Source organism: Egretta garzetta, unplaced genomic scaffold (genome assembly GCF_000687185.1).
Source record: "Egretta garzetta isolate BGI_Z169 unplaced genomic scaffold, ASM68718v1 scaffold85, whole genome shotgun sequence".
Taxonomy (NCBI): domain Eukaryota; kingdom Metazoa; phylum Chordata; class Aves; order Pelecaniformes; family Ardeidae; genus Egretta; species Egretta garzetta.
Window position 1 is genome coordinate 2143631 of NW_009259718.1, and position 14389 is coordinate 2158019.

The 14389-nt window shown below is 41.9% G+C and overlaps 1 protein-coding gene across 4 annotated transcripts in view; it reads left to right on the top strand.

Moving 5' to 3' along the window:
• The first annotated feature begins 40 nt into the window (after positions 1-40).
• Positions 41-14389, top strand: part of ATP6V1A (ATPase H+ transporting V1 subunit A) — a 21789-nt gene continuing 7440 nt past the window's right edge. The window contains exons 1-12 of one of the 4 annotated variants that reach the window (XM_009639099.2): positions 41-195; positions 3673-3767; positions 4915-5043; positions 6937-7151; positions 7884-8021; positions 8528-8679; positions 9510-9672; positions 10909-11017; positions 11572-11694; positions 11783-11897; positions 13033-13096; positions 13865-14068. In XM_009639099.2, coding sequence (XP_009637394.1) covers positions 3686-3767; positions 4915-5043; positions 6937-7151; positions 7884-8021; positions 8528-8679; positions 9510-9672; positions 10909-11017; positions 11572-11694; positions 11783-11897; positions 13033-13096; positions 13865-14068 — 1494 coding nt within the window. In that variant the 5' untranslated portion in view covers positions 41-195; positions 3673-3685. Of the gene's footprint in view, positions 196-1547; positions 3768-4914; positions 5044-6109; positions 6442-6936; positions 7152-7883; positions 8022-8527; positions 8680-9509; positions 9673-10908; positions 11018-11571; positions 11695-11782; positions 11898-13032; positions 13097-13864; positions 14069-14389 lie in introns of those variants that run through there. The other 3 variants (XM_035894508.1, XM_035894507.1, XM_035894509.1) reach the window with 3 other exon arrangements.

Here is a 14389-nt window from a genome sequence, read left to right on the forward strand (position 1 = left end):
CTCATCAAGTCAGGTGGTTGTGCCTCTGCTGTGTGTCAGAAATTTCTTTCCCCTCTGCAGCAGGCTTTCTCATCCCTCTGTGTAGGGGCACTAGAAGGACAATTATTTCGTAAGCGGCGGTGCTTAACTGCTGAATTCTGGCTTTGCTTCGTGGGGCCTGTGGATTTTTGTTACTCCCTGTTTCTGCAAAATAAGGTAAGAATCTGTGTTTATATGGTAAAATAGTCGTGGGTTTTCATCCTTGCTGTAAGAAGGCTCCTTCTAAAAATCTCACTGGAGTCTGAATTTTGAAGAGACCTTTGTGGTAAGGTAGTTCATTGTGTAAATTGAGGGACTGATCAAATGTTCGAAGCAAAATCAAGGATCTGTAGTTGAAAATGGGTTTATCTGGCATTGAGAGCAGGATAGGTACATTTTGGGGGCTACTGTGTGCTGGGTAGAAATGAAGATAGAAAACTCAGGTCATTGGCCCTTTCTTGTTTAATTATGACTATAAAATTACTTTAATAAATCACCTTTCAGTCAGAGATGGTTCTGCAGCAAGTAATATTTCTGGCACTGTTAGGCAGAATATGACCACATTAGAGCTTAAGAGCACGTTTAAAATGAATTGTTGAACTGCTTAAGATGAAGAAGATTCCTGTTTGTAAGTTGTAAAGGATATGAGGTGCATCTTTGCTCATAAGGCAATTAAAACTAAGCTAACACCCTGTGTAGGTGTGCCAGTCGGCTTTGTAGGAGCGGATGGCATGTAGTGCCTAATAACCTGTGTTGGCGAGAGGCCTATGAAAAGCTGTAGGAACTCAGTAGATTTGTAAAATGGCTAGCTACCATGGCTTCTGGGGTAAGTACATGCTGCCTGCACACGCATAATGTTATGTTTAGCAAATTCTGACGTGCTTTAAGGAATTTCGTTTTATCTGAGTACTAATAATGAACACATTTAACAGTGTAGGTAGGTAAGGCAACGTCTCTGCCCTCAAGGACTTTTCCATCTAAAATGAAAATCTGTAATGCTAATACACAAGCACAAGACAGCTATGCAGAGACAAATAACAGGTTTTTTTTTTTTCTTAATTTGTATTCACTATTAAAAGGTATGTAGCTCCTTAAAACAGAGGTCAGCTTGGCTGGGTGAATACTTTTTTTCGACTGTGTGTACTTTGTTTGGAGGTGTATAGGAGATGCAACAAAGAAAGGTGAGGTGGAATTCACTGCATCTTTTACAATTGGAATATTTAATAGATATGTGTTTAAAAGCAATTGGTGCAGATGCCAAAGACCAGGACAAAGATAGGTTTATTGATGTGTTGCTAGGTGGTCTAGCAGAGGAATCCTGTTGCCTCCTACTTGGCTTGGCTGGTAAGTGGGGAAGGTGGCTGTAGGAAGAGAGAGGGAGCAGAGCAGCCACAGGGCAGGTGCTGTGTGTCAGGATGCCGTTTTAACTGTGGAATGACTGTTCTGAGGTTCTTACTTGCATCCCTAAAAGATAAACTGTTGCTTCAAGTGGTGGTCAATTGACCTGCAGGTTTTGGATATATTAATTAATTAAAAGTTAAATTGAAACTGGACAGTGTTCTTTCTGCTTTTCCTTGCCTTTGTAAATTGTCTCTTTTGTATGGAACCCTGTACTGTCTAATTGCCGAATGGTGTCACTAATTCAGCTATGAGAATTTGGTTTAGCTCTTTCTTTATTGTGCTTCTATAGAAGATTTTGGTAGTAGGACTCTAGAGACTGTTCTGTATCACAGTATGTTGAAGTAAATGCTTTTGGGTGGGTTTATAAAACCAGCTGCTTTTTTCAGTATGAACAGTAATTGTGCTTGAGTTTTGCAATGGTTTTAATTGTCAAAAGCAAAAAAAAAAAAATAAATTAAAAAAATGAGGTAGTTATGTTAGTCTGATCAGAACCAGCTCTTACCAGCTGCTCAGGAACTGCAGACTGCTTTGCGAGGACCTCCCCTCTGCCGTTTGTCAGAGGAGACTTTTGAGAAATAAGCAGTGAAATTAAAATTATCTTCTGAGCCTAAGCAACAGGGAGCTTAAAGGATAAACTATCATTATGGAGAGTAGAGGGGTCTAGCAGATATCTGACTGGGCCTTTGAGCTCGAGAGCAGTTAGCACTTCCACTCCAGGCTGGTGGTGACTGAGTCATGATCAACTGTTGGGGTGGCTGTTGTGAAATGAATCAGTGGTAGCCGCGTTACACAATCCATTCCAGCAAGACATGGAGCCTGGAAGAAGCTACTCCTTCGGGATGAATAAGAGTTTGGAATGATTGGAGATCCTTTTCTTACAGAGCAGAGCCACTGCTTTAAAACATTTAGACCGGTAAAGAGGCTGAGGGGCAGAGGATTTGTAGTATAGCATTAAAAAAGCTGGGAAACAGTCGTAAGATTTTAAGAATAGCAGATGTCAGCTACCTGCTGCTCCTGAAGAACAAGCAGAAAATCATCCTTTAGTGATGGTGGAAGGGATGGGCATGTAGTGGCCTTCCTCATCATACACAGGGCAGGCTTTCAAGCCTGAGTATGCGTCTGCAGATGGTGCCAGGTTAGGTTAAGCTTCTCGCAAGGACTGTGAGTGTCGACAGATGCCTCGCACAGTTCATATCACCGAACCATGGGTTTTTGCTGGATAGGCCCTGTTGGTATGCAGAGAGCATCCATTGTATGCTGGGATTGCCATACCACACCTTTCACCAGTCCTGTATCATAAATATGTCAATACAGTAAAAATGGGTAGAGAGTTGGCTTACGGTTCTCTGACGCTGATCCGTTTCCAAGGTAACGCAAAGTGTGATAAGGGCTGACAAAGCAAAACCATTAAATACTCTTATCAGCACCAGAAGCAGGACAGCCCAACCGCCAGTTACAGGACAAATGTGGATCAAGGGGGTCTGTTTCTAAACCAGCTTTTCCTGTACCAGTTATTTAGATTCTCTGGACAGTTACTGGCAAGAGATGTCAGTGTTTTAACTGTTGCAAGTTGAGTTTTTTGGCCATTATTCAGCACAGTTCTTCTATAATGCTCCATGGGTTTCACCAAGAGCAAGACTGCATAATACCTAGCTGGGAGGCATATAGAGAAGACTCACACGTTTGCATGATGGTGTTTGTGAAAAATGTGTGTTTCTTCCTCTGAATGCTCTGGTTCAGAAGCTTGAGATAGCAAAAATAGAATTTTCACAATTAATATTTGTAGCATTGCCTTTTAGAGACTGGTGGCACTAAAGCAGCCCCAGAGCATTCCCTTGCTTGCTCAGAATCATGGAAAACTCCATGTTTTGAAGGAGGCTAGATGAGATGTGGAAGGCAGAAGAGATTCTGTTGTTTAAGTATCCTGTTATTGGGCTTGAAAATAGTCCAGCGGTGTTGTGGCATTTTTGGAGTGCAACTGTTTCACTCAGCGGTGTTTGGGGGGGGGCATATTATGCAGTGATGTTCCACCCCTGTGTTTCTGCAATAGGGGATATTAGTTCTTTTGTTTAAGAGAGTTACTTCATAACTTTTATAGCTTTAAAATCTGTGTGGTTAACGTGCTTCAGGCTGTATGAGTTCAGAATTCTTTCTAACTGGAAACGAAGAGAAAGCAGAGAGGAGGAAGAAGAGGAACTTACTATGTGTGTGTATTCTTCAGAACTGACTCTTTTCGGTTTTCCTTCTGTACAGTTGAACAGGCAAAATGGACTTCTCCAAGCTACCCAAAATCCGTGATGAGGACAGAGAAGCTTTTGTTGGCTATGTCCATGGAGTCTCGGGACCTGGTAAGTATTATTTTGTAAAGGAAATAATAGATTCAGTTTCATGTAGTGTCTTATTAATCTTGTTCACTTGGTGGTGAACTTGGAAGCGAAGTAGAGAGGTATAGTTTAGCTCTGGGTGGGGCTTTTTCTCTTTCTTTTTTTGGGGGAGGCTTTTTAAGAAGGATCACTGACTTAATATTTTATCAGACTAAGAAATACACTAACAAGATGTTACTGCTAATTGATCTTATTTATAGTTGTAATGAGCAGAAGAGGGCTGAATAATAATTTTAAAAGCCCAAAAGATAGTAAACATTCTGGATGAGATAAAGCCACTTGGTCAGAAATCTGCAGGCCCGGTGTATTAAGCTTCTCTAAAAGGCCATGAGAGGTATAGTCCATTCTCACTGAAAAGCAGTTTGAGTCTGTGCTCTCCAGAATACTCTGTCCCCTGCCAGTGTCAAGCTGTTCTGTGTTACTGCACCGTGGGCTGGAAGAGCTCAGCAAGGAGCTGCAAGCATCAGGGAAGGTGGCAGAGTGTGGTGGTAGTGCAACTAGGAGGAGGAGGAAGACCCTTCCTCCTTCTTTAGCATCTTAAATAGTTTCTTTAGTCTCTGATGATAACAGCTTTTGAATACATGGAGGCTCTACCGGCCTTTCTGTTCCCTCCTGCATTCTCTTCAAGAGACGAAGGAAAGGATGGGAATGTGAGAACAGAAGAATAGCATGTATTGTCATTTGATGAATGAGAAACTCCCTTGGCTTGTGTCTACCTAAATAAATGCCTGTTCTTTAACTGCCAATGCCTTAACTATGTAAGGTGGCTGTCAAAGGTCGCTGCGTCTCTAAAATGCTAAACATTCGCCACCTGTCAAGACAGATAAGAGAAATTATGGCATGAATTGTCTGTGAACTACTACATTCTGATAGTGTCCTCTTATTGAGCATAAAGGAACAGTGTGAAGAGTATAGGGAAACGTTTTCTTTTGGCTTTTAAACTAGAAACTTTAGGATTTGTGGCAGCCAAGTTATGCCTTTTGTGAAATCAGGAATGTGCTTCTGATTTGGGTGAATACCAGGCTTATGCTGTGCAGTCCTTGTTAACTTCTGATGAGTAAATTTCCTGAGCTATGGGAAAAATACTCACCTATGTGTCTGTCTCCTACAGTGGTCACGGCGTGCAACATGGCGGGTGCTGCTATGTACGAGCTGGTACGAGTGGGCCACAGTGAACTGGTGGGGGAGATTATCCGACTGGAAGGTGATTTGGCAACTGTCCAGGTGTATGAAGAAACATGTATCCTTTTCACTGAGCCCCCTGGGCCTGCCAGACTGTGCAGTCCAGAACACAGTGGTGGTCAGGGTGAAGAAGGCGAACAAAGCCAACGGGGACCAGCGCTTGGTACTTCTGATGCTGGCAGGCAGAAGCATCTGTTCTGCACATCTTTTGTAAATTCTGATGGTTTTGAGGTAAATGTTATCTAGCTTGGCTGTGTACCAAGGAGAACTTTTTTGATTTTACAGGGAAATAAAACAATGGGCATCTTAGAATTTAAGTTCATTTTAATTTAAATATTACAGCTCCTTGTTAAGGAAGTTGTTTGACAAAAATCAACCATAAATGGAAAAACTACCAAGCACTATTTGTTGCATTTTGCTTTTGAAAGCTATGTTTGTATAACACTTCAGGATGCCGCTTTCTGGGCAGAGGATTTTGTCAGATTACACTTTTGCTTCAGCAGTGTGCTTACGGAATCTTGGTCCAGCTAGGACCCAGCATGTATCCTAAAATCTGGTTAACTTAAAATGGATTTTCTATTACACATATATCAGAGAACATCAGAAAAGAAGTCATAAAACTTAAAGCCAGACCTTTTTTTTTTTTCTTAACTCTTATTTTTTTAAAACTTAAATGAGTTGGCTCTCTGTATCTGTAGAGGCTAGGGAGAAGCTTGTGCTGGCTTCCAAAGCTTTGTTCTGAGGAGCTGGATGGTGAACAGGTGACTAGCTCCTGTCTGTAGCTAATAATTTGTTATTTTAGATGGCATCATCCTTGTAATATCATAGAATCATAGAATGTTTTGGGTTGGAAGGGAGCCCTAGAGGTCATCTAGTCCAACCCCCCTGCAGTGAGACTGCTAACTAGATCAGGTTGCTCAGAGCCCCGTCCAACCTGGCCTTGAATGTTTCCAGGGATGGGGCCTCCACTGCCTCTCCGGGCAACCCATTCCAGTGTTTCACCACCCTCATTGTAAAGAGTTGCTTCCTTATATCCAGCCTAAACCTACCCTGGTTTAGTTTAAAGCCATTACCCCTTGTCCTGTCACAGCTGTCCCTACTGAAAAGATTTTCCCCATCTTTCCTATAGGCTCCCTTTAAGTACTGAAAGGCCGCAATCAGGTCTCCCCACAGCCTTCTCTTCTCCAGGCTGAATAATATCTAGTAGCCTTCCATCAGTACATGGGACAAGTTTGAGTATAGTGTACTCTTAGGTTCCTGATGAGAGGCCTTTGTCATAGGATGCTCTGAAGTCAACTTGCATTTAATCTCTTGAGTCTTGCATAGGGTTTTGGGGTTTTCTTTTGTATTCTAGCAGGGCCTTTTGCCAAATTGCTGGCCCTTTGCAGAGAAGTCCATTGTGCATCTTTGGAGCTTAGATAGTGCATAGACTGGACAACTTGATCTCTGAGAGGAGGGGAGTAGTGCTGGTCTTGGACAAACTCCCTTTAAAATTAGAGTGCTGTTAAAAAGGCTGTGCAAGGCTCAAGGTCAAAGCAGTTGTGCTCTCTAACAAGTTTTGAAGCAAGAAAATTATATATGTCGTAACATTGACTTTAACAATCAAACCTGTTTTTTAGGTTTGAAGACTTAAGAAATGCCTAACATTGTCATCCTGCTGCCTGGCATGCCAGTTGACTCATCCATATAGCTGACTTGAACTAATGATTGTAAAGCAGAATATTTACCCCCACTTTGCCTCTCTGGAGGATGAGCAACTTTGTTGCTGTAGAAATTTCAGTTTGAGCTTAGTATAAAAGCATACATGCTTCTCAAATGATGATGTGTAATACAGTAATAAAAATATTACCCTAAAGTCGAGTGGTTTAAGAGTACGATGTTGTAAAGGTGATGCCTTCTGCCCCGTTTCTTTCCCTTTCTCTGGATAAACTTTTCCTCAGCAAATCTTTAGCTGGCGTCTCTGTAGGAGATCCTGTACTCCGTACTGGCAAACCCCTGTCAGTGGAACTAGGACCTGGCATTATGGGAGCTATTTTTGATGGTATCCAGAGGCCTCTCTCAGACATCAGCACTCTGACCAAAAGTATCTATATCCCTAGAGGTGTCAATGTGTCAGCTTTGAGCCGAGACATCAAATGGGACTTCACGCCTTCCAAAAATCTGCGGGTAGGTTCTGGCAAGCCTGTCTTCCCCTCTTGCTCCTCTAACCCCAGAGCTTAGGGCTGGAGCAGAGTGCCAAGGCTATGACTGCTGGGAGCTATGGTTAATGCTGTATTACCTTTGTGAAAAGGGGTGCTAGGAGGTGGTAGCGATGTGAGACTGGATGGGGATCACCAAAACTTACTCAGCATGACTTACTCTGTGTTGCTGCTGCATATGAGAAACTTGCAAAGTTTTAATGTATTTACAAAACTGTAAAGAACTTAGCGGAATTGGGCTAAGCATTAGCAGAAGCAGGTGTTACCTGAGCAAAAAGAGTAACTGCAGCACACATTTCATGAATAGTGAGCATAGCCTCCGAGCTGGAAAATGTCACTGCTTTAGCCCTTGGCATCTTCTTCTTTCCAACCCTACAGGTTAACATATGCTATCTTTTGTCTGCTTAACATGTTAAACTGAGAGGTATAAAAGAAACAAGGAAAATTCCTTGCATCAGTCAGTAACTGCTACTGTCTGTGCCTTGAAAGGCGCCTGATCCCAGATAGTGTTGCTAGCAATGTGCTGTTAGTGTAATGAGTTATGTAAATGGGCTCCTGTGCTGTAACGCATTTACAAAGGGAGTAATCACAGTGCTAGACTTAATAGCTGTAGTTATTTTACACAGTTCTTTGTCAAGGTTCTTTTTTTTTTTAAAACTGGAATTCTCACTTATGACTAATAGACCTGTTCTGATTTTAGGTTGGCAGCCACATCACTGGTGGAGATATTTATGGTGTGGTGAATGAAAACTCTCTTATCAAACACAAAATCATGCTGCCCCCACGGAACAGGGGTACAGTTACATACATTGCTCCACCGGGAAACTATGACACTTCAGTAAGTCTCCCAAACAGCAGTTGCTGTTATATTCCATGTCTCTTTCATGAGGTTGATGTACTCTTCTATTCTGCATGATGCCAACTAAAGTGTGTTTCACACAGCAGTTTGGGTTCATGAACACTTCTACTACCCTGCCTGCAGGGATTACATGATTCTCTTGTGCAGTTACTTTCTATGTATATGGCTTCCCAATGGCACTTCAGTATGCTGTGTTTGCTGACCTCTGTGGGGAGCTACAGTATCTTATGAATATATAAAATCCAGTTGTTCTTCAAAAGCATATTTTTAGTTGAAGCTTCATCTTGCACTTTTTTCTCCAGTAGTATTGTAAATATAGGAAAGAGCCTTCCTTTGGGAGGGGATGAGAGTGTATTAAGATTCTGAGAAATCTGTGGTGGTAACAAAGACCTAGCTGTGCTGAGTAGTTAGTTGAGATGAGAATTTGCGTGCTGGTCCAGTGTGCAGCTGTTTGCTTACTTCAGATGCCTGGTGCTGTCTGTTAGGATGTTGTCTTAGAGCTGGAGTTTGAAGGTGTGAAGGAGAAGTTCACTATGGTCCAGGTCTGGCCTGTACGTCAAGTCCGTCCTGTAACTGAGAAGTTGCCAGCCAATCATCCTTTATTAACTGGCCAGCGGGTCCTGGATGCCCTCTTCCCGTAAGTATTACCTTTTATTTTCTATTATGTAAGAAATCTCTCTTTTGGGGGAAGCAGAGGGAGGAGGCCTTAATATTTTTTTTTTTTTTTTAAGACACCAAGCTCTCACTATGTATCACAGCATAATCTCAAAAAATATATAGCTGAATTCCTCATATTTCTGTATTTGGCAGGAGAACCTACTAGTGGAAAAAGGAAGATAAGTTTCACAAGATAGCTGTAGTGCATTAATCTAGAAAAGAATGGACAAGCATAAACCTAACATAATCATGCCAAATCTACAGAAAGGCTAGAACTTTCATGCTTGATACGTCCATTTGAATGCATAAGTTAGGATCTCTTTCCATGGTCTTGAGGATGTATAGTTCCCAGTGATTTTGGGGCCACTGCTTATGAAAACTGTTGCACTTAACTGTAACACAAAATGTTCATTTAAGCAGCTAGCTTCCAAGAGACTGAATTTGGTAATTTTGGTCCTAAAATACTGTGCTGCCTATTCTTATAATGTACAGCTAAGTACAAGTGGTCTTTTCTTAGCTTTTGCATTCCATCGGTGCTACCAGCTGTGAAAACTGCTATGTTTCAAGCCTGAAAGTCTAGCTGTTGTACCAGCATAACTCATGTACTTCAAGGGCAGTAGAAGAAAAGGATAGTTTACTCCCTCAGTCTTTTGGTTTAGTGAAATACCTCTGTGCTTCTCACCCATAACTCTGAATGTGACTCCCATTGCTCTGCTTTCAATTAGGGGGTATTATTGGAAAACATATTCTAAGATGGGAGAGAGCTGGTTTTGAGTTCCTTGCAAACTGGAGTCCTTTTTTGTTACTCAGGTGTGTACAAGGGGGTACAACAGCGATTCCCGGGGCGTTTGGTTGTGGGAAGACTGTGATCTCACAGTCTCTCTCGAAGTACTCCAACAGTGATGTCATCATTTATGTAGGCTGTGGAGAACGAGGAAATGAAATGTCTGAAGTACTGAGAGATTTCCCGGAGGTTAGTATGGAGAATTCATGGAGATTAAACTTTCTTGGGAAGACTTGCTATTGTACTGGTATTGTAACTGAGTAAAATATTGATATCACTCATATTGATAGAGTGACTTGACATGATCTTCTTGCCTTCCTGCTCTAAGTTCTGGTTGTAGTAGCAGAAATCCCTTTTGGCTCATTCAAGAATTATTTCAGTGGCCCCCCAATAAACTGGACTAGTTTTTGGGTGTACCTTCTAACTTGTTTAAAATAAAGCCAAAATGAATGCTAAAGTGTAATTTAGCACAGTTATAAGCACCTTGCCTTTCACTGCTAATGTGTCTAACTTTTCTAACTTACCCATGCATAGCAAATGCAGCATCTGTATTCACAGGGTGCGGGGTAGTGATACAAACAGTTACCAGATACTAGTTTGGCATGCTAGGCTTTGGAATACCTTCTGAAGGAAGTAGAAAATGCCTGGTTTACCCAGGGGAAAAAAAAAAAAGCAACAGGTTTACCAGTCCTTCTACCTGTTGTTATATGTTAGTGAATTAGTTGTGGCACAGTCTTTCGTAAAATATGGGAAAGAGGTCAGACAGTCTGAACTGTTAGGTTGAAACTTCACTGTCAGAAATAAGGGGTAAAAGGCTTGGGTGTGTCAATTGATTACCAGATGAGAAAGTCAAGCTGAGGTGGCTGTGAAAAAGGTAAATCACGGGGTATTCGTAAGTGGAATTCTACACAAATGTCAGGATATGCGTTCTGTTGTGCAGGTGCTGGTGAGGATTCACTGGGGTTATATATGTGGTTTTATGTGCAGTTGTCAAAGATGAACTTGGATCAGTGTAGATGGGGGAGGGGAAAACAAAAACCTCTCTGATTCCAAATGGACTTATGACAAGAGGCTAAGATTTTTTGGCTTTTCCAGCCTAGTAAGCTGAGAGAGGATAATGTACTTCCTGATGCAGGGGATTTGTTATTACTCATTTGAATGGGATCAATAGGGATTTGCCAGTTGCAGAAGATGAGATCAAGCTGAGGCATATATGTTAAAGAGTTAAGCTGTGTGCAGTCTGGAAGGCAAACCAGCACAGTAGCCTGAAATCTCAAATCTAGTCTCTGCTCTTGGTAGATTTGCTGTGAGAAGAGCTGATACAAGGCAAGTAATACAGTAAAAAAAAAAAACAAACAACAAAAAAAACCCAAAAAAACCTTGCTACTGTTACCTTTTTTTTTCTTGTCTTTTCTTGCATTTTAGTTAACAATGGAAGTTGATGGCAAGGTAGAAAGCATCATGAAGAGAACAGCTCTGGTAGCAAATACCTCCAACATGCCTGTGGCTGCCAGAGAAGCCTCTATCTATACTGGTAAGATTTCTTTTGTTTGTGAACAGCTTTTTTGCTGACAAGTACAGCCACTTAATGGGCAGGAATAGTACTCTCAGAGCTGGCAGGCTAGTCTTCTTTCCTTTGCAGACTCTTAGAGGTTTGGGGTTTTTCAAATTCTTTTTTGTGAAAAGTTGTCAGATAATTAAGATAAAACATGAACTTTTCTCACTGTTGTATTCTGGTAGTTTGAAAGGGAAGGAGACATTTTACAGTAAGAGGAGGCTTTGTTCGTGGTGTCAGTGAAGCAAAGAGTAGCGTCAGTGACATTGCCGTGTCTCTTCAAAGAAGTACATGGGAATGTAAGATGAGCCAGAGTGGTTCATAAAAAAAAATGGTGAGAATGAGAAGAAATAAGCGGGGGGGGGAAAGACAGCAAGACGTGGTCTAGTGGGAAGAAAGAATAACTTTCAGTGCCTATTTCCATCAAAATGTAAACTTAAATAATCTGGCTTATTTGCATTTTAGTGACAACATACAAGCATAGAATTCCTTTCTCAACTGTATCCTGCAGTATGCTGTTGTCTTTCTTCTAGGAATCACCCTGTCTGAGTATTTCCGGGACATGGGCTACCATGTCAGTATGATGGCAGACTCTACTTCCCGATGGGCTGAGGCCCTCAGAGAAATTTCAGGGCGACTGGCTGAAATGCCAGCTGGTGAGTAGTCTTTTCTCAGTCTAGTCTCGTAAATGCATCCTTTAAACTCTGAGCCTTTGACTCAATTTCGGTGTGTCGGTGTTTGCAGACAGTGGTTATCCAGCCTACCTTGGTGCCCGCCTAGCCTCTTTCTATGAGCGAGCTGGCAGAGTGAAGTGTCTGGGAAATCCTGAAAGGGAAGGCAGCGTCAGCATTGTTGGAGCGTGAGTGTCGCATTTCTTCGCTTTGCGTTGGCTGCAGTTCTTCCTCTGTGTTTTTGTATGTCAAAGTACCTATTTTTCAGACAAAAAGAAGGTCTTGTTGCTCTGTGCAGCTGCAGAGCTAAAATTACGTGAATGAGTAGGTAGATATTTAGTCTGTTCACCCAGAACTACTGCTAAATTGTGCGTGGGGCAGAAAGAATGGATGTGGACAGGTAGTTCTGTGAGGTGTGGAATCGCAGTCACTTGCAGCAATTGGAACAAGTGGCTTAGGGATGAATGCCGTTAGAGCTGTCACTGAAAAGTATGTCAAACCATGCTCAGAGCAGGAAAGAAGGGGCAGTTAGAGAAGCAGTGTGTGCACCTGGGGGCATAATGAATCTTGATTCTCTTGCTTAAATAGAATAGAATTACATGGAGCAGTATATCTCAGGCTATCAAGCTGTGATGGGCTGTGGAAAGCATGTGGTCTCCAGACATTCTTCTAGGCTATATTGATTTGTATATCATACTGTGGGCAAAGTGAATATTCCCCTGACACATTTTCAGGAGACCCTCTAGCATCTGCAAGAACACCTAGAGTCCATTCTTTGCTCTGCTTAGTTCTGCTGTCCACAACATACATACACAAATGCATTGTGCTTTTGAGGTTGGAAGATTATCTTTTTATCTCTGGGAAGGCATGTATTAGGGTGTCAAGCCCAAATGAAGTCAAACTGGTTATTGTATAGGTGAATACCTGAAATAATTTCAAATTGGGGTATTGTTTTCTGTAAAATAGTCATTGCACTGTGTTTCACAGTGTCCTATTAGCACACTTTCTGAATCTACTCCAATTGAGATAGGTTTGATAATCCAAGCCAGAGCTGCTACCTGGAGCTAAAGTGACTGAAATAGTACCTTGATACTGTCAGTCAGTCACTGATACAACTATATTTCATGGTATGCTTGATATTGCACCTGTGTGGGTATGCGTCAAACACTTTCTGCAGTAGAAGCTTGCAATCTGTTACTTACCTGAAATTGTGTTGACTTTTCTGGTTTCTGTGATCACAGAGCTGTGCAGTCATATGTTCGCTACTGCAGTTTAAACTGGGAAAGCAATTCTGATAACTTTTCCTTATCTCTTCCTGCTCAGTGTCTCTCCCCCAGGTGGTGACTTCTCTGATCCTGTCACATCTGCTACTCTGGGCATCGTTCAGGTACGTCCCCATGATGTTGCAGCTCTTCTGTCCACTTTGTCAGACTCGAAATGATTGTGCTTCAGTGCATTTGTGCCACTGCCTGGGGTGTGTGGGCTTTGATTTGACAGAAGCAGCTTTGTAGGGTGCTTTGGAAAATGTTGCAGCAGTGTAAAAGGCAACCTTATGAGATGATCTCTGAACTGAGGTGTTTGAGATCCCTTTGGAAGAGGGAGAGAAGGTAGCAATTCTTTCCAACACTGACTGCTCAGGAATATCCCTCTGCTTCCTCACTGCTGCCCTTTGAGCTGCACTTCAAAAGTGGCTGAGATGGAAAGTGAACCACTCTTATTTAGGTGCACTGAAACCAAGAAAAACTCCTTAGAGCAGCTGACTGGGAGAAGAACATTTTAAAACTGATTGCCCAGCCCTGTTCTGGGAAAATGAGTTATATCTGACAGGGCTCCACTTAATTAGACTCCAGTACTGACATTGTCTTTGTTACGGCTTAATTGTCCCTCAGGAGGAGTCTCAAGCTGAATAAGTCTGAACGCAAAAAATGATGCATCTTTTAAACAGAGAAGTGTATTTGAAAGTCACTGCTATAGTTAAATTAACATAGGGAAGGCTTTCTTTTTCTGTCTCTGATACAAAGATTTGTTATAGCCTTTGCCACATTGCATTTGCTCAAACTTGCTTTCTGTATTTTTTTATTTTATTTTATTGCCTTCAATTATTTTGGTTTGCTTTTGATTTGGAACACTGGTTGATCTTTCTGGCTTCTGACAGGTTTTCTGGGGCCTGGATAAGAAGCTGGCGCAACGCAAGCACTTCCCCTCTGTCAACTGGCTGATCAGTTACAGCAAATACACGCGTGCCCTGGATGAGTACTACGACAAGCATTTTACAGAGTTTGTCCCTCTCAGGACAAAGGCCAAAGAGATCCTGCAGGAGGAAGAGGACCTTGCAGAGATTGTGCAGCTTGTGGGGAAGGTGAGTAACCAGCTGTGAGGAGATGTGGTGTCAGTGAGCCATCCTCCATTTCCTTACTGCTAGTGCAGGCTTTTGACCACGTCTTAGACCAGACTTGACGGATGCTGCATTGTGCAAAAAAGGCAAATGGTCACTGGGAGATGTCAGACTCTCCTGCCTCTAACTGTGCTTTATTCCAACTTTGTTACATGTTGTTTGACTTCTAATGACAAATATTTTTTTTTTAGATTTGATAAATCTTATCTTGGTGCTACTTTTCTCATGTAAATTAGATTGCAGGGCATCTAATGCTGGCATTAAGAAACTTCACTTGCTTCAGTG